Here is a 27,190-nt window from a genome sequence, read left to right as displayed (position 1 = left end):
GAGTCAGATGGGTCAGCGTCTACCTCAGCAGACACATCCAGCTCCCGCAGTTGCTGGGTATCCCATTGAAACAATTCCGCTACCAGGTCCTGTTTCTTGCGGCCGACATCAATGCCTCTCTCTTGGCAAAGATTTTGCAGGTCCGCCAGGCCCATTTTCTTGTAGTTCCCGGACATTTCCACGCCAAATAAAATAAAACTTTTGGGGAGGGGTACTGGCTACACAGTCTCTCTGTATATATAAAAAATATATTGCCTTCCAGCTACACCAACGAATTAGTTCGTTTCTTGATAACGCTATCTTAGATACTTTCAGCACAACACAGGTCCCAACCGCTGCCTAACACTGTCACAAGAGCCCTGGTGGCTGACCGCAATTGGCCTTCTAAACGGTGCCAGCGCACAGATCGTGCGAACTCTGGTCGCAGTCAATGCGCAGGAACCGTTAAGAATTAGCCGCAGACAAACCAGAAGGGAGCCTGTGAGATACGGGTAATTACAACTTCACACACTGGTTGAGGGTAAACTGCCACCACCGCGGTTACCATGGGACCGAGGAGCCCACTGACTGACTAGTCCTGCGAATAAAACGGTTAACCACACGATATTCTGTCTAGCCAACAACAAACAAACAGTAGCGTATCTTCAGAGACCCGGGATCAGTTCTGTGTGTGCTGATAAGCAGGGTAGCGGACAGTGAATGACTTGGATAAAGTCGTTTATTTACAGCAATATAAATAATTAATATATACAGACAATTATTAAAATCAACAATTATTAAAACAGTAATAGCCAGTATAAAAAATAAAAGAAGGGAGAAAAATACTTAGGGTTTGTGGAAATATGTCCTTTCGTGGGAAAATCATCAAGTTCAAGCAAAACGGTTTCAAGTTCTTAAAGCTCTTGGTTTCAATCAAAGTTCAGCAGAATTCTTTGTTCCAGGTTACAGAAGATGGCCAATCAAGATGGCCGCAAGCACATGTGTCCTTTGTTTCAGAGCTTCATTCAAAGTTCAGCAAAATGGCCACCAGCCCTATGTCCTCTGGCTGGCAGCAGGATGTTCTCATATGGATGGAATGGGAGGACTCAAGCCCGCCTGCTGGCTCTGTGCTTTTGATGAAGCTGGTTTGGGGGTGTGGCAATGCCGGCCCCCTCTGAGCTACCAACAAATGACAGTTCATTCCCTCTGAGAGATTTTAGAGCTAAACTTATGAATTGCTGTAACTCCTGAACCGTACACGTTATATTTAGGGGGGGTAAGAGATTCATACTTGTTGGAAAATACAGATTAATATGACATCAGACATGGCTAAGCCAGCAGGTCAGGCTCCTGAGAAGATTCATATCTCAATACCCGGATGTGCCATCACAATGAATTTCATATCAACCCGATGGCCAGATGTTACCGAACAAGACTATATGAATATCATAGCTGTGCGATATACGGTTTTCGTATACCAACAGGAAATCCTACCACCCATGCTTTCTTATGGCCTGTGCTCGGTGCCGTTGAGTCTGGAGTGGGAGCAGGTTTTGAATAGCCCCCTGCTGGGATTAGCTTCCTGGCTCTCCAAGTTATGAAAGGCCCTGTTGGCTCCTTTAATTAACATTTGAATGTGAGATCAGCTTAGACAAACTTTGAGCCAGTCTTCCTGCCAGCTGCTAACCAGGGAAAAAAAAACTGCCTATTTAAAAAAAACAGGAATGTCAGTCTCTAAATCGCTGGCCTGACTACAATCAAGGGCAATCGGCGCAATAAACCGATTGCGTTCTCGTTTCTCACGGCTGTTCCGTGACAGCGACCAAATATCCGCGGTTTGCTATCCGGATTTGGGCCCAGGTATCTGGAATCTGAATCTGGTTAGAAAGCTTAAACAAGTTCAGATATCCGGGAATCCTGATGAGCAGCACTGTAACCAGTTTGCCTTGTATAACTTTTGTCCTATGTTGCATAACCTTGCACAATATGTTGTTGTTTTATAAAAACAATAAATAATAATAATAATTGCATTATTAATTATAATTGCATAGGTAAATATCATGTAATTTTTCATTTGTCAAAAAGCGCCATCACTCGAAAATGCCTTGACGATTTCAAGGAAACTTGGTATGCAGATACCTTACTACCTGGAAAGATATATTGGCAATAAAGGCACGCCAGGTTTTAGATAAATGCAAGTTAAAATGCTTTAATAAACATAAAAATGAAATAAAAACAATTGAGGATAAATATATGTCGTGCTGGTACCAATTACTTGAAAGACAAGAAAAAGGGAAAAACCGAGAGCCAAATCTGGTGTACTATGTTCGACCAATGTGGAAAAATATTTATATGAGAATATACTCACAAGTGTGGGTCACCACGCAGGCGACCACTGAAATAGCAGGTGGAGAGAATTTTCACCTGACCCCACTCAGGTATAAAAAGTCGCTCTCTATAGAAAAGAAAAGTGGGGATACACCCCTCCACCTAGGGTGGACAAGATATGAATAAAAATGGGTAATAGAGGCGCCAAAATAGGATAAGATAGGTTAAAAACCGCTTAAATAGGAGGAGGTGGGTGGATCCACTACCCTCACTAAAAATGACCAGGCTAAATCAAGCCGTAAATAATACAAGAAAACATTTATTGGTCTCCAAATGCAGTGCAACGTGTTTCACGGGCAAACATCCCGCTTCATCAGGAAATCAAGACATGAGAACACACATATAGGTCAGTGAAAAGCTAGAGCGCCTCTGTAGACAGTCTTTATTTCCAAGACTTGCCGTGCTGCAAATAAGTCTGTCTGGTTCCTTCCATATTCATCCCTCTATTGTGTGGTGGGCTGCATACTCACACTTCCTTGGATTGCCAGCATCTATAAGGCCCTTCCGTTGGTGAGGGTAGCTCTATAACTCACACTACTCTCCCTGCTCGAACAGGAAGCTTATGACATAGTGTGTTGATCCATACGGAGCTAGTATGTAATAGGTATTATGTATTCTGTACAGTAATTGGTACCAGTATGACATATATTTATCCTCAGATGTTCTTATTTCAGTTTTATGTTTAAAGCATTTTGACTTGTATTTATCTAAACCCTAGGTTGACTTTATTTCCAAAAACTCTTTTATCATACCAGTACTAGGGGGTGTGGTAATCCAAATACAAGGTCAGCAGCGGGTGAAAGCATTTATTGTCAAGTCATCCTCCCCAGCGCCCCCCACCTTTAACCACTCTACCTGGGAAGATATGTCATAGAGGTATTGTAGCCCCCCTGCACACCTGGGTGGAACCACAAACAGCCAATCAGATTTCACACATTCAAGTCAATGGAAAAAAATGTAAAAGGCTGCCATTCTCACAGCAATAAATCCAGAATCCCCAAACTTGGCACAGTTGGTCAATTGGTAACCGAGGTGAAAAACTACAGGGAAAAAGTAAGTGGAGCATAAAACAGCCAATCAAATTTTAGCAATTTGTTTTCAATGGGAAAATGTAAACTGCAGCCATTCTTAGACAGTTAATTGCAGGGTTTTCTAACTTGGCACTCTTGGTCACTGGGTGACTGGGATTAATATATAGGAAAGTGGGTGGAGCCTTCAGCAGTCAATCAAAATTCACCTATTGATTTTCAAGGGGAATATTTAAATTGCTGCCATTCTTACACTGTTAATGCCAGAGACTTTGGTACAGTTGATCATGGGGGGGGGGGGGGAGGAGATACTGGGGTTCAAATTTACTGAGGGGGGCAAAGTCACAAACAGCCAATCATATTTTTTTTTTGCTTGATAAACTGCTTCCATTAAAACATTATTGATGCCAGGAACCTGAAAGCTCACAAACTTGGTCATTGAGTGACTGTGTGTCAACTTTAGAAAAAGTGGCCTGAGCCCAAAAAAAATTTCACTGCGAAAATTTAAACTGCATTCATTCTTACACTTATAATGGCAGAGTTCCTACACTTTGCACCGTTGGTCATTCGGTGACTGGGATTAATATTCAGGAAAGTGGGTGGAGTGGGAGAACAGCAAATCAAAATTCACCTTTTGATTTTCAAGGGGAATATTTAAATTGTTGCCATGCTAGCAGTGTTAATAGTAGAGGCCTCAAACCTGGTACAGCCGGTCATTGAGTGACTGGCATTCAAATTCAGAAAAGAGGGCAGAACAAAAGACAGACAATCAGATTTGTTTCATTTCTATGGGATAATTTTAATTATTGATGTGAAGAACCGAAAAGTTCACAAACGTGGACATTGAGTTTTTGTGTGTTAAAGTTAGAAAAAGTGGGTAGAGCCAACAGCCAAATACTTACCCAGGCAGAGCCGGGTCTTCCGCTAGTAACAGATAAAACTGAATTTGGTAAAGCATGAACAACAAAAGATGGGATGCTGGTCTTAAAGAGAAACTCCTACCAAGAATTGAACTTTATCCCAATCAGTAGCTGATACCCCCTTTTACATGAGAAATCTATTCCTTTTCACAAGCAGACCATCAGGGGGAGCTGTATGACTGATATTGCAGTGAAACCCCTCCCACAAGAAACTCTGAGGACCGTGGTACTCCTGGCAGTTTCCTGTCTGTGAACCTTGTTGCATTGTGGGAAATAGCTGTTTACAGCTGTTTCCAACTGCCAAAAAAGCATGCAGCAGCTACATCACCTGCCAACAGTAAAAATGTCACCATGTGATAAATGTCAGAATGTAATTCAGGGAGAGGAAAGATTTTACAATGGGCAAACACTGACTAAATCATTTATACATAATTATTGTAAAAATGAAGCACTTTTTTAACTACATTATTTTCACTGGAGTTCCTCTTTAACCTCCCTGGCGGGTTTTTTTTTACTTTTTTTTTTTTTAGCATGTAGCTAGCCTAGCGCTAGCTACATGCTTCCCCCCTCCCTGCGGCGTCCCCCTGTATGCGCCGATCGCCGCCGGCGCGTATGCCCATCCGGAAATCCCGTTCTGAACGGGATTTCCTTGAGGGCTTCCCCCGTCGCCATGGCGACGTGCGCGATGATGTCATCGACGTCGTGACGTCCGAGGGAGTCCTGATCCGCCCCTCAGCGCTGCTTGGCACTGATTCGCCAGGCAGCACACGGGTCTCGGGGGGGGGGGCACCCTTCTGATGCGGCGGGTAGCGGCGAATCAGTGCGGGGCGGCGGCGATCGTAAGTAACACGCAGCTAGCAAAGTGCTAGCTGCGTGTATAAAAAAAAAAGAGGTTAAAGAGAACCCGAGGTGTGTTTAAAGAATGTTATCTGCATACAGAGGCTGGATCTGCCTATACAGCCCAGCCTCTGTTGCTATCCAGATCCCCCCTAAGGTCCCCCTGCACTCTGCAATCCCTCATAAATCACAGCCATGCTGTGAGGCTGTGTTTACATCTGTAGTGTCAGTCTCGGCTACTCCCCCGCCTCCTGCATAGCTCCGATCCCTGCCCCCATCCCTTCCCTCCAATCAGCAGGGAGGGAAGGGATGCAGGCGGGGACCGGAGTTCTGCAGGAGGCGGGGAGAGCAGCAGACTGACACTATAGAGATAAACACAGCCAGCTCTGACAGGGATTGCAGAGTGCAGGGGGACCTTAGGGGGGTTTGGGATAGCAACAGAGGCTGGGCTGTATAGGCAGATCCAGCCTCTGTATGCAGATAACATTCTTCAAACCCACCTCGGGTTCTCTTTAAGGTGGCCACTGGCCACACAAAAATACAATAACAGGATTTAATTTTATAGTAATTCAATAAAAATGACATAGTACATTCCAAAGTTTTTTTTTAATACAAACAAGACATTTTATTACAATTTCAATTTTTATTGATGTTAGTTGATTGGGAGTGCCTTATTTTTTCTCATAAATGTTCATGAAAATTGAATGGCACAGGTTAGGTTGTCAATTTCTTGAAAAACAGAGTTTTCAAATGTCACAATCAGTCAAAACAATGGATTGTAATTCTCGAATGGAAAACAAATACAACATATTGTATCTTATTTGACCACCTTAACATGTAATATTGCTAGATCAGGACCAATGAAACAATGAGCTAAAATAAAAAAATAACTTTACCTCTGGTCCAGTTTCTCCTCGACTACCACGGGGGCCAGGAGGGCCAATAAGTCCAGGATATCCACTAGCACCATCTTTACCTGGGGAACCGTTTGATCCAGGAGGACCCTTAAATGTTATGTACAAATCATAAGTTACTTTGCAGCATAAAATGTATACAGCACAGTTAATGAATGATGCACAAATATCATTAAAAACTTTAAATTTTATTTTTGAAAAATGTTACTTTTAAAACCCAGTGATTGCATACCTACCCTAGGACCTAAGGGGCCAGTTGAACCAGCAATGCCTTGCTCTCCAGCAGGACCCTGAAAAAAAAAGTATGATCTATTATATGTGCGGTATGTACAGTATCGTCTAGAAATCCATATTTCCTGTAGCTAAAATGTTTATTATTTACTTAACATAATTCCATCACCTTTGTATTGGCGCTGTGCAGATAAGAGATAACAATATAGACCAAAGTAAGTAAAAACTACATACATAGGTAAAATATTTAGGCCCTGTTAGCTCCTAGCAATAAAACCTGACAATTTCTGCATTGGAGAAACAAACAAGTTCACAGATTTTATTTTTTTTCTTGTAGGATCTGTGCACGCTTGACACTGCAATGTATCCGCTTGATCAGTTTCGGTAAGCAGAACACAAATTTGGAACTCGCATGATTTTTCCACCCTCATAGATGAACAGAATGTCTGTTCTCTCTAGGCTTGTTGCCACGTATGTCCCTGCTATACTCACCTGTTTTCTGTGTCTTCGGTCATCTCGAGTCCTTTGCTACTGCTACCATGCCGCTCAGCTCCACTACAGGGGACACTCAGCCGGTATATAGATCAGAGCCCTGGTGGAAGCAGACTCCCAGTGGAGTTTTTTTTTTTTTTAAGAAAAAGGTCATACCAATAATAAACAAATATGAATCAACTTAATAGTCCTAGACAATTGTAGCAACGGGTAAAAAGCACATAACAATCAAACCAAATTACACTTTTTGACATAAAATATGTAAAATAATGATCAAGCCAGAGGTGTAGTTGTAAAAATGGACGACGTTACACTAAAACTTATTGGGACAATTAAAATAAAATAAAATAAAAATAAGTCATGAAAAAGACAAAAAAAGGGTAAAAGAGAGCGGCCAAGATAAAAGAAAAACGGTATAGGAGGTATTTTAGTAAATTTTTTCCAGAACTTCATTCAGACCCTGAGGGGTGAGGGTTCTTATAGTTTGTATCCAGAACATTTCATTTTTTTTAGTTTTTCGAATGCGTTTGATGAACTTGCATCAATTGAGTCAATTAGTGTAATGTTGAAGAATTGTGGGTTGTTGGCGTGGTGAGTGCAGAAGTGCCGTGATACGCTGTGAAGGGGGAATTTTTTAGTGATGTTTCTTTTGTGTTGTCCGATTCTGCTGCGGGCCAACTGTGTAGTCCTCCCCATGTATTGGAGTCGACAGGGGCATGAAAAAAAAGCCCCAAAAACAATGAGAATCCTGCTTAGCAACAGGGAGGGTTCTCATTGGTTGTTAGGCAGGATTCTCTGCTTCTGCTGGGACTCCGATCTACAGGTGAAACTTGAAAAGTTAGAATATTGTGCAAAAGTCCATTCATTTCAGTAATTCAACCTACTAGTATGATGAGCAGTGGGAACTTGTTGACAGACACGTGACAGAGCACAGCGTAACCACTCAGGATAAGCTGAAAACTCACCACATATGCTATTGTGGGAACCTAGCCTGACACACAAAAATTTAAAATACATACTTCTGTGGCAAAATCTGCCCAGCACAGGTAAATATGATATGAACATGCAAGTTAGAACAGTAGTGAGAAGAAAATCACTGTGCACATGGCACTTTGCACGTGTTTGGACGTGGCACTTTTCTCTTTGCACGTGTTTGCACGTGGCACTTTGCACGTGGCACTTTGCACGTGTTTGCACATGGCACTTTGCATTTTGCACGTGGCACTTTGCATTTTGCACGTGGCACTTTGCACGTGCTTGCATGTGGCACTTTGCACGTGTTTGCACGTGGCACTTTGCACGTGTTTGCATGTGGCACTTTGCATGTGTTTGCATGTGGCACTTTGCACATGGCACTTTGCACGTGTTTGCACTTTGCACGAGTTTGCATGAGTTTGCATGTGGCACTTTGCACTTTGAACGTGTTTGCACGTGGCACTTTGCACGTAGCACTTTGCACGTGGCACTTTGCACGTGTTTTGGACGTGGCACTTTGCACATGTTTGCACGTGGCACTTTGCACGTGTTTGCACATGGCACTTTGCACGTGTTTGCACGTGGCAATTTGCACGTTTTTGCATGTGGCACTTTGCACGTGTTTGCATGTGGCACTTTGCACGTGGTACTTTGAACGTGGCACTTTGCACGTGTTTGCACGTGGCACTTTGCACGTGTTTGCGCATGGCACTTTGCACGTGTTTGCACATGGCACTTTGCTTGTGGCACTTGCCACGTGCCAAGTGCCACATGCCAAGTGCCACCTGCCATGTGCCACTGCCAAGTGCCATGTCCGGCATGTTCCTGGCAGATGTTACACCTGCTGCTGCTGCACTGCCCTGCTCCTGCTGTCTGTGCTGCTCACACCGCCAGGGTGCCACAGGCCACTGCTGCTGTGCTGATACCACCTATATTTAACCCAAAACACAATTGCTGCGTAATTTTTTGGAGGTATCTGGGGTGAAAACTGCCATGTCCCAGTTGTGCGGTTGGACTTTGGACACAATGTGGGCTGCACGACCGCTGTCTGGAACCTAGGCCTGATGTTAATTGACAGCCATTTTTTTTTGTTTTGGGGGGATTTTAAGTCCCCACATCATCAATTAGTGTTCCCCTTTAAAAAATAATGATGCTACATGCCTCATTAACCCTAAAAAACGTTTTTAAAGCAATTTAAAGGCCATTTCCGGGTTTTTTACCCGGATATCCGAATTTGCTCGGATATCCTGGATACCAGGGTCGGATATCTGATTCTATTCGGATACCCAAACGTTCGGATCCGGATATCCGATCTGGATCCGGATATCTGGGTATCCGAATCCAGGTAAATCCGGATTTTGAAAAGGGGTATCCGAGCAGCCCTGCATATAGTTCATGGCTTAATTGTGAAACGCAAGCCTCTTCACCGCGACAAGGTAACGATCACGAAGGGGAATTGACAAATGTACAGTGGGGTGCGAAAGTTTGGGCAACCTTGTTAATTCATGATTTTCCTGTGTAAATCATTGGTTGTTACGATAAAAAATGTCAGTTAAAAATATCATATAGGAGACACACACAGTGATAGTTGAGAAGTGAAATGAAGATTATTGGATTTACAGAAAGTGTGCAATAATTGTTTAAGCAAAATTAGGCAGGTGCATAAATTTGGGCACCACAAAAAAGAAATGAAATCGATATTTAGTAGATCCTCTATTTGCAGAAATTACAACCTCTAAACACTTTCTGTAGGCTCCAACGAGAGTCTGGATTCTGGTTGAAGGTATTTTGGACCATTCCTCTTTACAAAACACCTCTAGTTCATTCAGGTTTGATGGCTTCTGAGCATGGGCAGCTCTCTTTAACTCACACCACAGATTTTCAATTATATTCAGGTCTGGGGACTGAGATAGCCGTTCCAGAATGTTGTACTTGTTCATCTGCGTGAATGCCTTAGTGGATTTTGAGCAGTGTTTAGGGTTGTTTTCTTGTTGACAGATCCAGCCCGGCGCAGCTTCAGCTTTGTCACTGATTCCTGGACATTGGTCTCCAGAATCTGCTGATAATGAGTGGAATCCATGTGTCCCTCAACTTTGACAAGATTCCCAGTTCCTGCACTGGCCACACAGCCCCACAGCATGATGGAACCACCACCATATTTTACTGTAGGTAGCAGGTGTTTTTCTTGGAATGCTGTGTTTTGATCCCTGCATTAAAGAGACACTGAAGCGAGAATAATTCTAGCTTCAGAGCTCATAGTTAGCAGGGGCACGTGTGCCCCTGCTAAAACGCCGCTATCCCACGGCTAAACGAGGGTCCCTGACCCCCAAACCCACCCCCCGCAAAATCAACGACCAAATTGGTCGTAGATTTTGCTGCTCCTAGAGGCAGGGCTAACGGCTGCAGCCCTGCCTCTAGTCGCGTCTATCAGCAGCGCATTGCCGCCTCTCCCCCTCCCCTCTCAGTGAAGGCAGACTGAGAGGGGCGGGGGAGAGGCGGAGATACGCGCTGACAGACGCACGTGGGGCAGGGCTGCGGCGGTTAGCCTTGCCTCAATCAGGAAGTGATCCCCGGCTGCACGGAGGGGATTTAGGGGGGTAAGGGACCCCCGTTTAGCCGCGGGATAGCGGCATTTTAGCAAGGGCACACATGCCCCTGCTAACTATGAGGTCTGAAGCGAGATTTATTCTCGCTTCAGACTCTCTTTAAGCCACTTGTTATGCCCAAATAACTCAATTTAGTTTCATCAGTCCACAGCACCTTATTCCAAAACTGGCTTGTCCAAATGTGCTTTAGCATACCTCAAGTGGCTCTGTTTGTGCTGTGGGCTGCATCACTCTCACATACAGCATTTCCTTGTGTAAAGTGCACTGAATGGTTGAACGATACACAGTGACTCCATCTGCAGAAAGATGATTTTGTAGGTCTTTGGTGCTGGTCAGTGGGTTGACTCTGACTGTTCTCACCATTCGCCACGCGTCTGTTTATCCGAGATTTTTCTTGGTCTGCCACTTCGAGCCTTAACTTGAACTGAGCCTGTGGTCTTCCATTCCATTTCCTCAATATGTTCCTAACTGTGGAAACAGACAGCTGAAATCTCTGAGACAGCTTTCTGTATCCTTCCCCTAAACCATGAAGGTGAACAATCTTTATCTTCAGGTCATTGGAAAGTTGTTTTGAGACCGCCACGTTACTGCTCTTCTGAGAAAATTAAAAGAGGAGGAAAACTTACAACTGACCCCCTTAAATACTTGGAATCAATAAAATAATAACAGTGCCCAAATGTATGCACCTGCCTAATTTTATTTAAACAATTATTGTGCACTTTCTGTAAATCCAATAAACTTAATTTCACTTCTCAAATATTACTGTGTTTGTCTCCTATATGATATATTTAATTGACATTTTTTATCATGACTGTCACGGATGAGCCGTGAGACCAGAAAACGCAATCGCAATCGGTTTCCTGAACCGATTGTCGTTGCGTTGCCTTATCAAGATTTTATGTCTAGGGGGTCTTCTTCTGGAAATCTAGCTTTCATAGCTGCTAGAGGAAGTATTTTCATGAAGCCCTTCTGTCTGTGACTGTCTCAAGGTTTTGTTTAATTAGCAAGGAACAAAGGATTTCCTGTCACAGGCAGATCACAGCTGAGTGTGAGCCTGCCATGTGGAAAGAATACCATTTGGTGAGCCCCCAGAAAAGTGAGCTCCCTCACAGCAAGGGCTCAGACTCACCAGAGCCATGTAGACAGCTTAGAAATACATGGAGTTTATGATTTTTAGCTGGTTTAAGGAATACTGTTCATATGAGAGGTATGAAAGTTATCTCATTCTGCTGGTCCGGATCTGGTGAATATTTAATAATAAATTGAGGCCACTGACATACCCAAAACCCGAGGTATTCCGCTACTTCGTAACCGGGCATGCGAAAGCACCCAAGTTTGATGTCATATGAACTGGCATATTCTGAGGAATATGAATCTGTGACTGTTATGTGTGTGTAGGAAGCGTAAGCTGACATATGAAAACTGTTATATTTGGTGGGCACTAGAAACCCACCCAGGAGGTTAACCACACCCTGTCCAGCCCCTGGGCTGAACCTGAGGCTCCACCCAAAATTGTTGTTTATTCAAAAGTGTTTGCCAGGGCCTCCTCCTTCATTCCTCCAATTCCATCTTCATGTGAGCCTGCTGCTGCCTTGAGGACGGGCAGTGGCCATCTTGACTGAACTTTGGCTCCTGAACTAAAACAAAGAACTGCACGTGTTTTCCCAGAAAGGACATATTTCCACATGAACTTAAGTATTTTCTTCCCTTATTTTTTTATACTGCGCTACGATTGTCTCCATAATTGTTGATTTTAATGATTTTCTGTATATATTAATTATTTATATTGCACTTATAATAAAGACTTTATGAAAAGTCATTTTATTTGTCCAGCTACACCTGCTATTCAGCCGCACAAACTGAACTCTAGCTTCTGAAGAGTCGCTACTACTGTTGATAGCTAAAATAGAGTGTGTTTAACCGTTTTATTTGCAGGTATTAGTCTCAGTATAGTTAGGACTTCTACCCTTCTGTAGGAGTGGTGGCAGTTTTACCCTGAAAAAGTGTGTAAATTGTATTACCGTAACTCACAAGCTCCCTTCTAGTCCGTCTGCTGCCAAAATCCCAGCGGTTTCTGCACACCGATTGCGCCCACAGATTGCATGGTCTGTGTGCTGAAACCGATTGGTAGGCATTGTGCGGTCCGGCCACTAGGGGGCGTGTGACAGTAACAACCAATGATTTATACAGGAAAATCATGTTGATTAACAAGGTTGCCCAAACTTTCGCATCCCACTGTACATGCCTTTTGTTTTGTTATTGTTGCAGCTACAGTGCAGCCAGAAAAATTAGGCATGTACACACTCCAGAAAAATTATTTTTGGTAGCGGCTGCTGATAGCCTTAAACATTCAGGATCTACCTGGGGTCCTGGACCCTGTCAGTGGTGGCAGAGCAGGCAGTCAAGCAGCGTGCAGGCAGAAATACTGTGTGGGGACTGACTTAGTCTTCGGGCAGGCAGTCATACGGCATGAAGGCAGAAATACTGTGTGGGGACTGACTTAGTCTTCGGGCAGGAAGTAGTGGCGTGCAAGCAGAGATGCTGTGTGGGAACTGACTTAGTCTTCGGGCAGGCACTAGCCCTCCGGGATCCATGCCTTATTCATTTTAATAAAGGTGCAGTACTGAACACTTTTTTGACCTAGGCAACTTCTTTTCTTAGTGACAATCCCTCCTGCTGCACTGAAGGTCCTTTCTGACAGGCGGGACAAGCCAGAAGTTTGATGGCAAATTGTGACAGCTCTGGCCACAGGTCAAGCCTGCTCACCAAGTAGTCCAGGGATTCATCGCTGCTCATAGTGTCTATATCCACACTTAAGGCCAGGTAGTCGGCTACTTGCCAGTTGAGGCATTGTCGGAGGGTGGATCCTGAAGGGCTGAGGTGAGGCGTTGGACTAAAGAAAGTCTGCATGTCCGACATCACCATCAGATTGCTAGAGCATCCTGTCCTTGCCTGTGTGAACATGGAAGGAGGAGGATTACTGGCACCTCTTTCCCATCCACAGAATTTTAGGGGAATTTTGCCTTCTGAACACTGTGCATTGGTGGAGGGCCGCACAAGATCACTCCAGCATGACCATGAAAAGACCTGCGGGGTGGCCTGCCGCTGCTTGTCATTTTTTCCATGCAGTAGTACTAAGAATATTCAATAGTGGTAGACAATGTGTGTAATCTCAGAGGCACACAATGGCTATCATTCATAAAAGCAGTGCGGGAAAAAAAATCTGTGCGGGAAAATACCGCATTTGGTATTTTAGACTTCTGTGTGCTCATTCATAAAAATGTTTACAGTTGCGATAGCAGTGCGGTATTTTCCCGAACTGGCAAACTCTATACCTGCATTTAAAGTGGGCTTAGATGCTTTCCTTGCATTGAAAGACATCGATGGCTACAATTACTAGGTAATGCTTAATGATGTTGATCCAGGGATTTTATCTGATTGCCATCTGGAGTCGGGAAGGCATTTTTCCCTTTAGGGGCTAATTGGACCATGCCTTGTAAGGGTTTTTTCGCCTTCCTCTGGATCAACAGGGATATGTGAGGGAGCAGGCTGGTGTTGTACTTTATACTGGTTGAACTCGATGGACGTATGTCTTTTTTCAACCAAAATAACTATGTAACTATGTAACTAGGCTGGCTCTAGGCAGGCGGTAGGCTTGCGGAAACACTAGAAGCTGCCGAGTTGATACATTTTCTCCTCCAGAGACAGCATACTATAGAAGAGGCAGCCCCAGCATCCCTTTACATGTGCATTTTTTTTAAAACTGCCTCTGTTTGCCCTGAATCTGCGCTGAATCTGTCTATTAGTCTTTCTAAACAATCTATTTAATTGCCACAGCTTAGAAGAACTTCAAAAAATGTTACACATGCAGGCTTTGTGATGTGAAATAAATCTGAAAACAGGTACCCAAGGGGTTAAAAAACACAGCCTTGGTATTCCGGAATGCCTTTTTTTGCTCTGCTCTCACTGCTGCTGCTGCCTGGGAGGTCTGCCTCATTAGCTTAGCTGTTCTCCGCATGCTTATCGGCTCTGCCAAGGAAGCGGTATTTTCCGTGCTGACACTGCTTGCTCTAATCTTTATGAATTGACATATGGTGACATGTGTTAACATAATCACCGCACAAGGCGGTAATTTATCGCACTGCTCGGTAATTGTAGCTTTTTTCATGCGGAAACAGCTTTTATGAATAGACAATTTGCTAAGTGCTCTGTAAATTCAGCTGTTTTCAGCATTTCTGCATGCGGGAATGCTTTATTAATGATAGCCAATCAGTGTCAAATACACAGCAGCTGTGTGTGTGTATCACTGGGCTGTGTACTTTAACACACACACAGAGATATGCAGTTGTAATATTACAATGGTTGTAAAAAGGCTAAAGTGCAATCAAAAGGCTGCGTGGCTGTATGCAGTGTGTCACACACACAGAGAGCTATGCAATAGTAAGTTCAATCACAAATACAGTTGAAAGATATGCACTGGTAATACAGTGTGCTGGCGGACTACAGCAAGGGCCAGCTGTGACTGTGGGCTGTATGCAGTGTGTCACCCACACAGAGAGCTATGCAAGTTCACAGCGGCCTTTGCTGTAGTAAGTTCAATCACAAATACAGTTGAAAGATATGCACTGTACATACAGTGTGCTGGCGGACTACAACAAGGGCCACCTGTGACTGTGGGCTGTATGCAGTGTGTTACTCACATAGAGAGCTATACTATAGTAAGTTCAATCACAAATACAGTAGAAAGTTATGCACTGATAATAAAGTGTGTGCAATCAAAGGGCTGCGTGGACTGTGGGCTGTATGCAGTGTGTCACTCACACAGAGAGCTATGCTATAGTAAGTTCAATCACAAATACAGTTGAAAGATATGCACTGGTATTACAGTGTGCTGGTGGACTAAAAACGCCAGCTGGGACTGTGGGCTGTATGCAGTGTGTCACCCACACATAGAGCTATGCTATAGTAAGTTCAATCACAAATACAGTTGAAAGATATGCACTGGTATCACAGTGTGCTGGTAGACTAAAAACCCCAGCTGGGACTGTGAGCTGTATGCAGTGTGTCACCCACACATAGAGCTATGCTATAGTAAGTTTAATCACAAATACAGTTGAAAGATATGCACTGGTAATACAGTATGCTGGCTGCAGTGGCGTAGCTAAGGAGTTGTGGGCCCCGATGCAAGTTTTACAATCGGGCCCCCAAAGCACTTTATACATAGCAATTGATGCGGCGCACCAAAACCTGCCAATGGCAACTACAGTGTCTGAGGTGCAAGAAGGGGATGGGGAACAGTTTGTTAATAATTACCACTATTCAAAGTATCTACAGAAGTGATTATTATGAGCACAGGACCAATAGAGAGCTAATACTGTAGTTAAGAGAGGGCCCTTTGGGGCCCCTCTGGCCCAAGGGCCCCGATGTGGTGGCTACCTCTGCAACCCCTATTGCTACACTCCTGGCTGGCTGACTACAAGGGCCAGCTGGGACTAGGGGCTGTATGCAGTGTGTCACCCACACAGAGAGCTATGCTATAGTAAGTTCAATCACAAATACAATTGAAAGTTATGCACTGGTAATACAGTGTGCTGATGAACTACAAGGGCCAGCTGGGAATGTGGGCTGTGTGCAGTGTGTCACCCACACAGATAGCTATGCTATAGTAAGTTTAATCACAAATACAGTTGAAAGATATGCACTGGTAATACAGTGTGCTGGCGGACTACAAAAGCCAGCTGGGACTGTGGGCTGTATGCAGTGTGTCACCCACACAGAGAGCTATGCTATAGTAAGTTTAATCACAAATATAGTTGAAAGATATGCACTGGTAATACAGTGTGCTGGCGGACTACAACAAGGGCCAGCTGTGACTGTGGGCTGTATGCAGTGTGTCACCCACACAGAGAGCTATGCTATAGTAAGATCAATCACAAATACAGTTGAAAGATATGCACTGGTAATACAGTGTGCTGGCGAACTAAAACAAGGGCGAGCTGGGACTGTGGGCTGTATGCAGTGTGTCACCTACACAGAGAGCTATGCTATAGTAAGTTCAATCACAAATATAGCTAACAGATATGCACTGGTAATAGAGTTTGCTGGCGGACTACAAGGTCCAACTGGGACTGCAGGTTGTATGCAGTGTGTCACCTATATAGAGAGCTATGCTATAGTAAGTTCAATCACAAATACAGTTGGAAGATATGCACTGGTAATTCAGTGCGCTGGTGGACTACAAGGGCCAGCTGGGACTGTGGGTGGTATGCAGTGTGTCACCCACACAGAGAGCTATGCTATGGTAAGTTCAATTACAAATACAGTTGAAAGATATGCACTGGTAATACAGTGTGCTGGTGGACTTCAGCAAGGGCACTTCACCCACGCAGTCAGCTATACTATAGTAAGTTCAATCACAAATATAGTTGAAAGATATGCACTGGTAATACAGTGTGCTGGTGAACTGCAAAGGCCAGCTGGGACTATGGGCTGTATGCAGTGTGTCACACACAACCCTCCCCCCCCCCCCCAAAAAAAAAAACACATCAGAACAATATTAGCCCTCAAAAGGGCTTTTTTGGGGTGCTTTTAGCAATAAATAATAGCAAGGAGCAAGCTAACAACAGCCTAACTAACACTTTCCCTATCTCCAGCAATGTCTCTCCCTTCCTCTCACTACAGCAGCAGCCGGAGACTGAGAACATGGCTGGCGCAGCTGCGTTTTTATAGGGGGGTGGGGGGTTGATGGTGGAGTGCAGCCTGATTGGCTGCCATGTGTCTGCTGATGATGTAGAGGGTCAAAGTTTAGCACAATGACAAGGTATAGGGGCGGGTCGAACGCGATATGTGTTCACGCCGCGGATGCGAACAGCTGAATTTCGCCGGGAACTGTCCACTGGTGAACCATTCGGGCCATCTCTACTGAGAAAGAGTTGTGGCATTAAATATCATTAACCTCATACCAATAGTGCGACTGGTGGCACTGTAGTATGGCAGCCTCGGCTCTTGGCTTTCAGATATTATCCCACCCTCCTTCTAGAACCTGTATGAGCCAAAACCAATTCCGGGTACAATCCCCCATTTTTACTTTGCAAAATAAATGATTCTGATATAAAAGTTGTTGTCCTTATTCAAGCCTTTGTCCACAGCTTTGAAACAATTCGTAAATTTTGACTCTGCTATTAATCTATCTTTCGACGATTTGAAGCCACCCTTCATGGCAGTGACATGAAGATCATTCAAACTGTGTCCGTTGGAACAAAAGTGTGTATAAACTGGGAGTTCAGATTCTGTATTGTTAATAGTGTGATGCCTGTGTCCATTCATACGTTTGCTCAGAGTTTGTCCAGTTTCTCTCACGTAAATACCTTTGGGGCATTTAACCACTTGAGGACCCACCCTTTACCCCCCCCTTAAGGACCAGCGCTGTTTTAGGTGATCTGTGCTGGGTGGGCTGTGCAGCCCCCAGCACAGATCAGGGTGCAGGCAGAGCGACCAGATCACCCCCCTTTTTTCCCCACTAGGGGGATGATGTGCTGGGGGGGTCTGATCGCTCCTGCCCTGCCAGGGTGTTGCGGAGGGGCACCTCAAAGCCCCCCTCCGCTGCGGAATTCCTCCCCTCCCTCTCCTACCTGTTCCCCCCCGGTGATCCGCGCTGCACAGGACGCTATCCGTCCTGTGCAGCCAGTGACAGGCTGTCCCCTGTCACATGGCGGCGATCCCCGGCCGCTGATTGGCCGGGGATCGCCGATCTGCCTTATGGCGCTGCTGCGCAGCAGCGCCGTACAATGTAAACAAAGCGGATTATTTCCGCTTGTGTTTACATTTAGCCTGCGAGCCGCCATCGGCGGCCCGCAGGCTATTCACGGAGCCCCCCGCCGTGAATTGACAGGAAGCAGCCGCTCGCGCGAGCGGCTGCTTCCTGATTAATCAGCCTGCAGCTGGCGACGCAGTACTGCGTGGCTGGTCCTGCAGCTGCCACTTTGCCGACGCGCGGTATGAGTGCGCGGTCGGCAAGTGGTTAACACTCATGATCAGATACACCAAATTAGTGGAATCACAGGAAAATGTGCCTTGCATTGTGTACTCTTGTTGTGAACCTAGTATTGTTAACCTGTCAGTGGAGTAGATGTGTCGCGTATATCAAAGAAGGGCGCCTGGAAAAAAGGGCGCGGGGTGTAGCCGAAATTAGAAGTTTGAATGCAAAACCGTATTTTTCGTTTAAGAGGTTATAAACGATAATTTAGTGCTAAATACGTTAAATAAACGGAAATGAAATGGCAAAATACCGTCTATAACAGTAAACGAATTCTGAAATGAAACGTCAAATAGCGTCTATAGCAAAAACGATATTTACACTTGTATTAAGCATAGTACTAGAATGGTAGGTTTTACAGGTATTTTACTACAATTATACCTAACTTTAGGGTCACAGATATCTCTCCTTATCCCTATCCCTCACCCCTAGATCCCCCTTTGTGTAAATACACATAATGTAATAAATTGTATATATTACATATATTGTGCTATAACTATACCTAACCTTACTCTCATACAGAGCCCTCCCTGTACCTATCCCTAACCCCTAGACCCCCCTGGTGGTGCCTAAACCTAAGACTCCCCTGGTGGTGCCTAAACCTAAGACCCCCCTGGTGGTGCCTAAACCTAAGACTCCCCTGGTGGTGCCTAAACCTAAGAACCCCTGTTGGTGCCTAAACCTAAGACCCCCCTGTTGGTGCCTAAACCTAAGACCCCCCTGTTGGTGCCTAAACCTAAGACCCCCCTGGTGGTGCCTAAACCTAAGACCCCCCTGGTGGTGCCTAAACCTAAGACCCCCCTGTTGGTGCCTAAACCTAAGACTCCCCTGGTGGTGCCTAAACCTAAGACCCCCCTGTTGGTGCCTAAACCTAAGACTCCCCTGGTGGTGCCTAAACCTAAGACCCCCCTGTTGGTGCCTAAACCTAAGACTCCCCTGGTGGTGCCTAAACCTAAGACCCCCCTGTTGGTGCCTAAACCTAAGACTCCCCTTCTGGTGCCTAAACCTAAGACCCCCCTGGTGGTGCCTAAAACTAACCACCACCCTGGTCCTAACCCTCCCTGTACCTATCCCTAACCCCTAGACCCCCTAGTAATGCCTAAACCTAACCATCCCCACTGCACAAAACACGCTAAACACATATAAACAATAATATATTTAATCCTTAAAATACTTCACTCCAAATAACATGAATAAAATAATTTATATATTTGTAATAGAATAACTAGCCTTAAAATCACGTAGAAATCTTAAAATAACAGTAATTTGTAATAGAATAACTAGCCTTAAAATCACGTAGAAATCTTAAAATAACAGTAATATTTAAAGCGATATTTTAGTAACTATAATCAACACATTAGAAGTGTAAAAACAAAGTTAATACCATAAGCGATGTATTTCTAATACAATCAGCTTTAGAAACGTTATTTAAGCATTATACATATGAAAACGAATTTTAAATAATAAAAGAAGTGTAAACGAAATTTTAGTTGTTATAGTTTTATAAGCGCATTTTTAAAACGAAAAAACTAGTTAAAACCCATATAAGCGAAATTTACAAACGAAAAAATAAGTATAATACAAAGTCTAAACGAACTTGTAAACGATATTTGTTATAAACTTTATCCTGTAAACGAAAACCTTTGTTAACACGATCCCTGTAACCGCTATTTCTCGTGCGCCCTTTTTTCCTGTCGGGCGCCGAATAGCCGATATTTTGCATTGCAGTGTATGGCGGCGCCCTTTTTGTCCACTATCCCTGTGCGCCCTTTTTTACTAGTTCCGATGTGTCTGCAGGTCTCACACCTTTTTTGTCAGCAGGGCGATGCTTCATTCTGTTGTGGCCTATTCAAAGAACTCCTGACAATTATCAATGATTGGCGGTTGTCGATATCGCAGGAGGGGAGGTTTAGGGAATATCCTTCTCTGTCTGTAATCCTTGTGTAAAATGGGATGACGTTCCTTTGCAATCCTCCTTAAGATTTCCTGATATGGGTTGTAGGTGACAACCATTGGGACACGACCCTTTTCCTGGTTTTGCTTTTACAGTACAGTCCTGGGGAGGATGTCAGCTTTCTTGATTTGGGCCTCAGTCATAAGAGGGCAACATTTGTTTAATGAAAATGATCTTAAAGAAAACCCGAGGTGGGTTCTAATAATGCTATCAGCATACAGAGGCTGGGTCTGCTTAAACTGCCCAGCCTCTGTTGCTATCTCGATCCCCCCTAAGTTCCCCCTGTGCTCTGTTATGCCCCCATAAATCATCAGCCGAGCTGTTGACACACAGCGTGTCGCATCCGGCTGCTTACAACTGCAGCTATCAGTCTCGGCACTCCCCTGCCTCCTCCATAGCTCCGGTCCCTGCCTGTGTCCCTTCTCTCCCCACTGATTAGAGGGAAGGGACGCGGGCGGGGACCCGAGCTATGGGGGAGGCAGGGGAGCGCTGAGACTGACAGCTGCAGATGTAAACAGTCGGCTGCGACACGCTGCGTGTGCGCAGGGGGAACTTAGGGGGGATTGAGATAGCAACAGAGGCTGGGCAGTTTAAGGAGATCCAGCCTCTGTATGCTGATAGCATTATTAGAACCCACCTCGGGTTCTCTTTAAGGTGATCCAGGTGTTTGCTCTGTCCACTCTGTCAGAACAAATCTGGTTGCACCTTATAGCGTGGTTGTAAATTATTGAATTCTTAATGTGCTTAGGGTGGAAACTGTCATACCTGAGGTATGTGGGACTGTCTGTTGGTTTGCGCTACATAGATGTTTGTAGGTTGTTTTCCCTGATGTATATGGTGGTGTCCAGAAAGTTAATCTCAGTGTGAGAGTAGGTACGTTTCAATTTGATTGTAGGATGTAAGGCATTAAAGTTCCTGTGGAACTGGAGAAGATCCTCCTCACTTGCGGACCAGATGATTAAAATATCAATAAAACAGAAGTAGGCCATGGGTTTTATTGACATACATTGAGGTATTCCTCTTTGATTTTGGCCATGAAGGGATTTAGATACTCTGGTACAAATTGTAAACCAATTGCCACTCCATCTGCTGTAAATAGAGGTCTTGTCTAAAAGTGAAATAATTATGGGTAAGAAAGAATTTCATCAGTCCAGCAATAGGTTTTACAGGTATGCCCCGACCCTGAAGATATTCACGACAGGCTGCAATTGTGGCTAGAATGATTCCCTCAGATACTGGGATGCTGGCTGTCAGTTTGTTCAGGAAGTGGGTGGTATCCTGTATGTCCATACATCAAACAGAGATATATAAGATCCGGCACTGCATCAATTTTAATTTAAAAGAGCTTTATTGCTAATGGCTCTCCAAGTTGCTTAAAAATATTCCACATGCAGAAACGATGGTAGTTATGGCCTGCCTAACAAATGTTTCCCTTTGGCAGCGTCTTCAGAGGCAGTGTGGCGTGTGCAATATTTTGAAGCATCTTATATATCTCTGTTTGATGTATGGACTTGTTGCTGACACTTCTAGGTCCTGAGTACGCAGATTTTTGAACGTGTGTAATACCCGTGGAGTTGACGCATATGTGATTTAAAAGAAGTGAATTGTTCTACACGCTGTCGTGGTGCCAGTCGCTGTATTTATCTTACTGTTGGGGTATCTTGTGTAACATTCTCTGGAGATGCAGCTGCGGGCAGTCAGGATACCCCCGCAGCTGCTTCGGTTTCCCTGTCGGGCATTTCTCCCGTCCCTTCGGCGTCTAGCACGCCGAGGAGGGGATTGTCAGTGGCTCATAGGGTGGCTTTGTCACGCGCGCGCACAGACAGGACCTTTATACGGGGAGGAGGCGCGTCAGCTGACCTGCCGGTCGGCTGACGTCAGAGGAGACTCTCGGCGTTTCCGATTGGCTGATGGGTGTGGGCGTGGCCGAGGGGGTCTCCTCTGCTTCTTAAGCCTCCTGGAGTCATTTGCAACTGCTGTTGCGAATGCTTCGTGTGAGCATTCAGACCCTTAGATAGATCCGGTGTGTTTTGATCTGGGAGGAAATCAGGGATTTCACACAAGACTAGGATTTATTATTACTGTTGTTATAATATTGCTTGATAACCTGTGTATGACTCTGGCTCTCTTCTGACTTTGCTTTCGCTTTACGATTCTGTACTTGAACCCATCTGATTCTGTTGCTGACTCCGCCTGAATATCTCTATCCTCTTGCCTGCCGATTTTGTACTGTATCTGCCCGCCTGTTGCCAAACCGATCTGTCTGACCTTCCCACTCACCAATGAGCCCTTGTCACTGGTGAGGTTTATTACTGACAGTACCCACCAGCTCCTCTGGTGAGGTTTTACATAACTGATCAGTATTACTGTTGCACCAAGCACTATACACTATTGCTATTATCTTGTTAGCTATACTTGCATTATTGGTGATTCTGCAGATCACCACATAATCAGGTATAGTGTCTGGATTATTGGTGATACTGCAGATCACACAATAACCAGACTCCTGTTTTGCTACACCAATCGTTACAGAACAGCAGACCAAAAATGTCTATGTCACTGTGCACTCAGGTCAAACTGTTGACCACGGCTGTTAACGATCTTACCAATTCGGTCAACACACAACAGACACAAATTAACCTATTGTCTGAGGTAGTGACCTGACTCCAAAAAACCAATGCATCATTGTCATCCCCTGTAGTCAGTGAGCCCAGGATGCCTCACCCTGAAAGATTTTCAGGGCACCGGTCTGATTTCCAGAACTTTAAGCATCGTTGCCTATCATATTTTGAGTTACGCCCGATATCTTCAGGTTCTGAGAGTCAGCGGGTTACTTTTATAAAAACTTTATTATCTGGTGATTTGCAGACTTGGGCTTACAGTCTTCCCACTGGTCATGAGGCATTAGCATCTGTTCAAGAATTTTTTAAAGCTATGGCAATTATATATGATGATCCCGATTTAGCTATGACTTCAGAGAGGAAGCTCAAAACTCTCCGACAAGGGCATAACACTGTTGAAACTTACGCTGCTGAATTTAGAAGGTGGGCGGTGTCAGCCAGATGGGGGCACTATGCCTTGTTAGACTGTTTTTTATCGGGATTATCTGATGCTGTTGCTGATCTGATGTTAAGCCACCCAGAACCTAAGACAGTGGATGAGGCAATCTCTTTAGCTGTAAAAATTGATCGTCAAGTTCGTTATCAAAGGCAGACTCGAGGTAGAGCGCCAGGAAGACCTTCTCCTATCCCCTTCTCTGCTCCTGCCCCTTCTTCTCCTCCTCAGAATGAACCGATGCAAATTGGACAATCCAAGCTCTCTGAGGTGGAGAAAAACAGGAGACGTACTGAGAGACTCTGCCTGTAATGTGCAGAGAAGGCTCATGTGATACAAACTTGTCCCAGGAAGATGGAAAACTCTATCACCTAGGTGTAGCTGGAGGTACTACCCTAGGCGATTCTGTATTACCTCTAAAGAATAGTCGCTTACTTCTCCCGTGTTCTATCACCTGGGAAAATCAAGTCCGGTCTACCCAGGCCTTTATAGACTCGGGTTCTGCAGCAAATTTTATGGATTATGATTTTGCTGTTAAATTTGGTTTTCCTCTTATTTCCTTGGGACGTCAGATTGTTGTTACTGCAGTTGATGATTCACCACTGCAGGGCAAACAACCTCTTTCTCATACTCCTGTATTATTGTGTCAGATAGGGGCTTTGCACAAAGAACAGATACAATTCTTTGTACTTAAGATGGCTACCTCTACTGTGATCCTTGGTATGCCGTGGCTTCAAAAACATTCCCCTCAGATCGACTGGAGTTCCAGGCAATTGTTGAGCTGGTCCTCCTTTTGCCATCATCATTGTATGGAGAAAGTGTAACGATCGGTGTCAGCACGCAGAGAGAATCTGATTATTGGTGATCTGCAGTATCACCAAGAATGCAGATATATACCTGATTATTGATGATCTGCAGAATCACCGATAATACAGATATAATGCTAACCTCTGGACACCTATGAAATGTGAGTGTTTGGTGTAACAGTAGTACTTTGAGTAATGCACAGGTAATCAGAGGCAGTATGGGCAATACAGCTCTTGAGGTACAGAAACCATCCAGTAGCCTGAGACTCTCCAAGGGGTGGAATCAGGCTGGAAGAAGGAAGGTCCAGAGAGTGAGTGACACCCAAGGTGAATGTCACTGACTGATCTGGAGACTATCTCTTAATAGGAGAGATAGCTCTCGAGGTCGGGCAAGCCAGGTCGGCAACACACGGTCAGATAAGGTACAAAGACAGAAGGCTGATTCGGTATCCAAGGCAAGCAGGGTATGGCAACGGAGTATCAGATATGCGAGGTACCGAATCAGAGATCAGAGGAGTAGTCAGGAAAGCAATAAGTCATAACAGATATCAAACAATGCCTAGTCTTGGGTGTGAGGTCCATGGTCTCTACACCCTGGAACTAGTCTAAAGTATAAACAGATGATGACACAAGTTCCCTAGTCTGGGTGTGAGGTCTGTGGTCTCTACACCCTGGAACTAGTCTGAAGTATAACAGATGATGACACAAATTCCCTAGTCTGGGTGTGAGGTCCGTGGTCTCTACACCCTGGAACTAGTCTGAAGTATAACAGATGATAACACAAGTTCCCTAGTCTGGGTGTGAGGTCCGTGGTCTCTACACCCTGGAACTAGTCTAAGAAATAAACACAGTAATAAGACAAGTAATCTGGCTCAGTGTGAATTCCCAGGTCCTCCTGGTTCAAAAACAGTGTAGGATCTGACTAAGGTCTGAGTGCTTCCACGTAGTGTTCGCAACGGCAGACAACTTGTGACTGGCCAGCAGTAACTATATATAGTGTAGCGCTCTCTGGCGCCACCCCTAAGTGATGGACCAATAGTAACTTGCTCTGGCGTCAGCTGGTCCCCCCTTGGCCGTCATAAAAATTCTGCCTCTCAGCGCGCGCGCGTGTATTCCTAAGCCTGTGTGAACTAACAGACCCAGCCACACCAGACGTATGCTGCTGCGTGCAAACCGCCGCGCTGGACGCGGAACCAGCCGCCTTGCTGTCAGTACATGCGGCGGCTTTTCTGCGTTCTGCCATGTTACCAGACGCACGCCTCCGCGTGCAAACCGCCGCATTGGACACGGAATCAGCCGCCTTGCTGTCAGTACACGCGGCGGCTTTTCCGCGTTCTCTCACAGAAAGTCACAGTATGCGCTACCAAGGTTCAAGTGGAGGGGTTGCCTATTCAGTATTCTGACTTTGCTGCTGTTTTCTGTCCCAAGGCGGCAGACAAACTTCCTCCTCATCAAAGTTTTGACTGCCCCATTGAGCTGAGATCAGGTTGTATGCCCCTTAGAGGCCATTTATATAACCTTTCTGGGCCTGAGAAACTTGCCATGCAGGAGTATATTAAAAAAAACTTGGCCAAAGGTTTCATCCGTCCATCTAGGTCCCTGGCTGGGGCAGGTTTCTTTTTTGTACAGAAAAAGGATGGTGACCTTCGCCCATGTATCGATTACAGAGAGTTGAACAAAATTACTGTGAAGAATCGTTATCCTCTCCCTCTGATTGATGACTTGTTCTCTCAGATTACTGATGCGTGTGTCTTCACTAAACTTGATCTCAAAGGGGCATACAACCTGATTCGCATAAGATAGGGTGACGAGTGGAAGACGGCGTTCAACACACCCGATGGGCACTACGAGTACCTTGTGATGCCCTTCGGGTTGTACAACGCACCCGCCGTCTTCCAGGAGTTGATTAATGAGGTCTTTAGGGAGGTTTTGGGGCGTTTCATCCTTGTTTATTTAGATGACATACTCATTTTCTCATCTAATATTACTGAACACAGGGAGCACGTGAAGTATGTTTTAAGAAAACTACGACAGAATTCCTTCTATGCTAAACTCGAGAAGTGTCTTTTTGAAGTTTCTGAAGTTCCCTTCCTGGGGTACATAATCTCCACCGCTGGACTCTCTATGGACCCCAAGAAGGTTTCTGCTGTCCTGGAGTGGCCACAACCTTTGGGGTTGAAGGCACTCCAGCGATTCCTTGGCTTTGCCAACTATTACAGAAAGTTTATCAAAGGATTTTCTTCTGTGGTCTCACCCCTCACGGAACTTACCAAAAAGGGGGCAGATACCTACAATTGGTCAGCAGAAGCACAGTCTGCATTCTCATCAATTGTTCTGCTCCGCCCCCATTTTGAGACATGTGGACATTACTCTCCCTTTCATTGTTGAGGTGGATGCTTCAGAGATTGGGGTTGGGGCTGTATTGTCTCAGCACTCCGGTCTGCAGGGCAGGTTGCACCCATGTGCTTTTTTCTCTAGGAAGTTTTCCCCCGCCGAGAGAAATTATGATATTGGGAATCGAGAACTGTTGGCCATCAAACTTGCGTTTCAGGAATGGTGACATTGGCTCGAGGGGGCTGAACATACCATAACAGTTTATACCAGTCACAAGAACTTAGAGTATATTGAAGGGGCCAAACGTCTCAGTCCCAGGCAAGCCCGTTGGTCCCTGTTTTTCACGAGATTCAGATTCATTATTACCTACAAACCTGGTAGTAAGAACGTCAAGGCAGATGCATTGTCCAGATGTTTTGAGCCTGAGACAATACAGCCCCTGACCCCTGAAGGCATCCTTCCCGAGAAAGTGATTCTTGCTGCAACTGAGACTTGGGAGGATTGGGCTTCTACTCTGAATCCTTATCAGCAGGAGGTTCCCAAAGGGAAACCGGATGGGGTTCTCTTTGTAACACTACAGTTTCGATTAAAAATTCTTCATGTCTTCCATTCCCATAAGAACGCAGGGCATCCAGGG

The 27,190-nt window shown here is 44.9% G+C and overlaps 1 protein-coding gene across 1 annotated transcript in view; it reads right to left on the bottom strand.

Moving 5' to 3' along the window:
* Positions 1-27,190, bottom strand: part of COL3A1 (collagen type III alpha 1 chain) — a 2,242,195-nt gene that overhangs the window by 68,863 nt on the left and 2,146,142 nt on the right. Inside the window, exons 46-47 of the mRNA XM_068244947.1 lie at positions 6,303-6,356; positions 6,049-6,156 (exon numbers count right to left, since the gene is read on the bottom strand). Of these exons, the coding sequence (XP_068101048.1) occupies positions 6,049-6,156; positions 6,303-6,356 (162 nt within the window). The remainder of the gene's footprint in view (positions 1-6,048; positions 6,157-6,302; positions 6,357-27,190) is intronic.

The sequence above is a fragment of the Hyperolius riggenbachi genome, chromosome 7 (assembly GCF_040937935.1).
Source record: "Hyperolius riggenbachi isolate aHypRig1 chromosome 7, aHypRig1.pri, whole genome shotgun sequence".
Lineage (NCBI taxonomy): Eukaryota > Metazoa > Chordata > Amphibia > Anura > Hyperoliidae > Hyperolius > Hyperolius riggenbachi.
The sequence above is the reverse complement of the archived record's forward strand: the minus strand, read 5'-3'. Positions and strand labels throughout refer to the sequence as shown.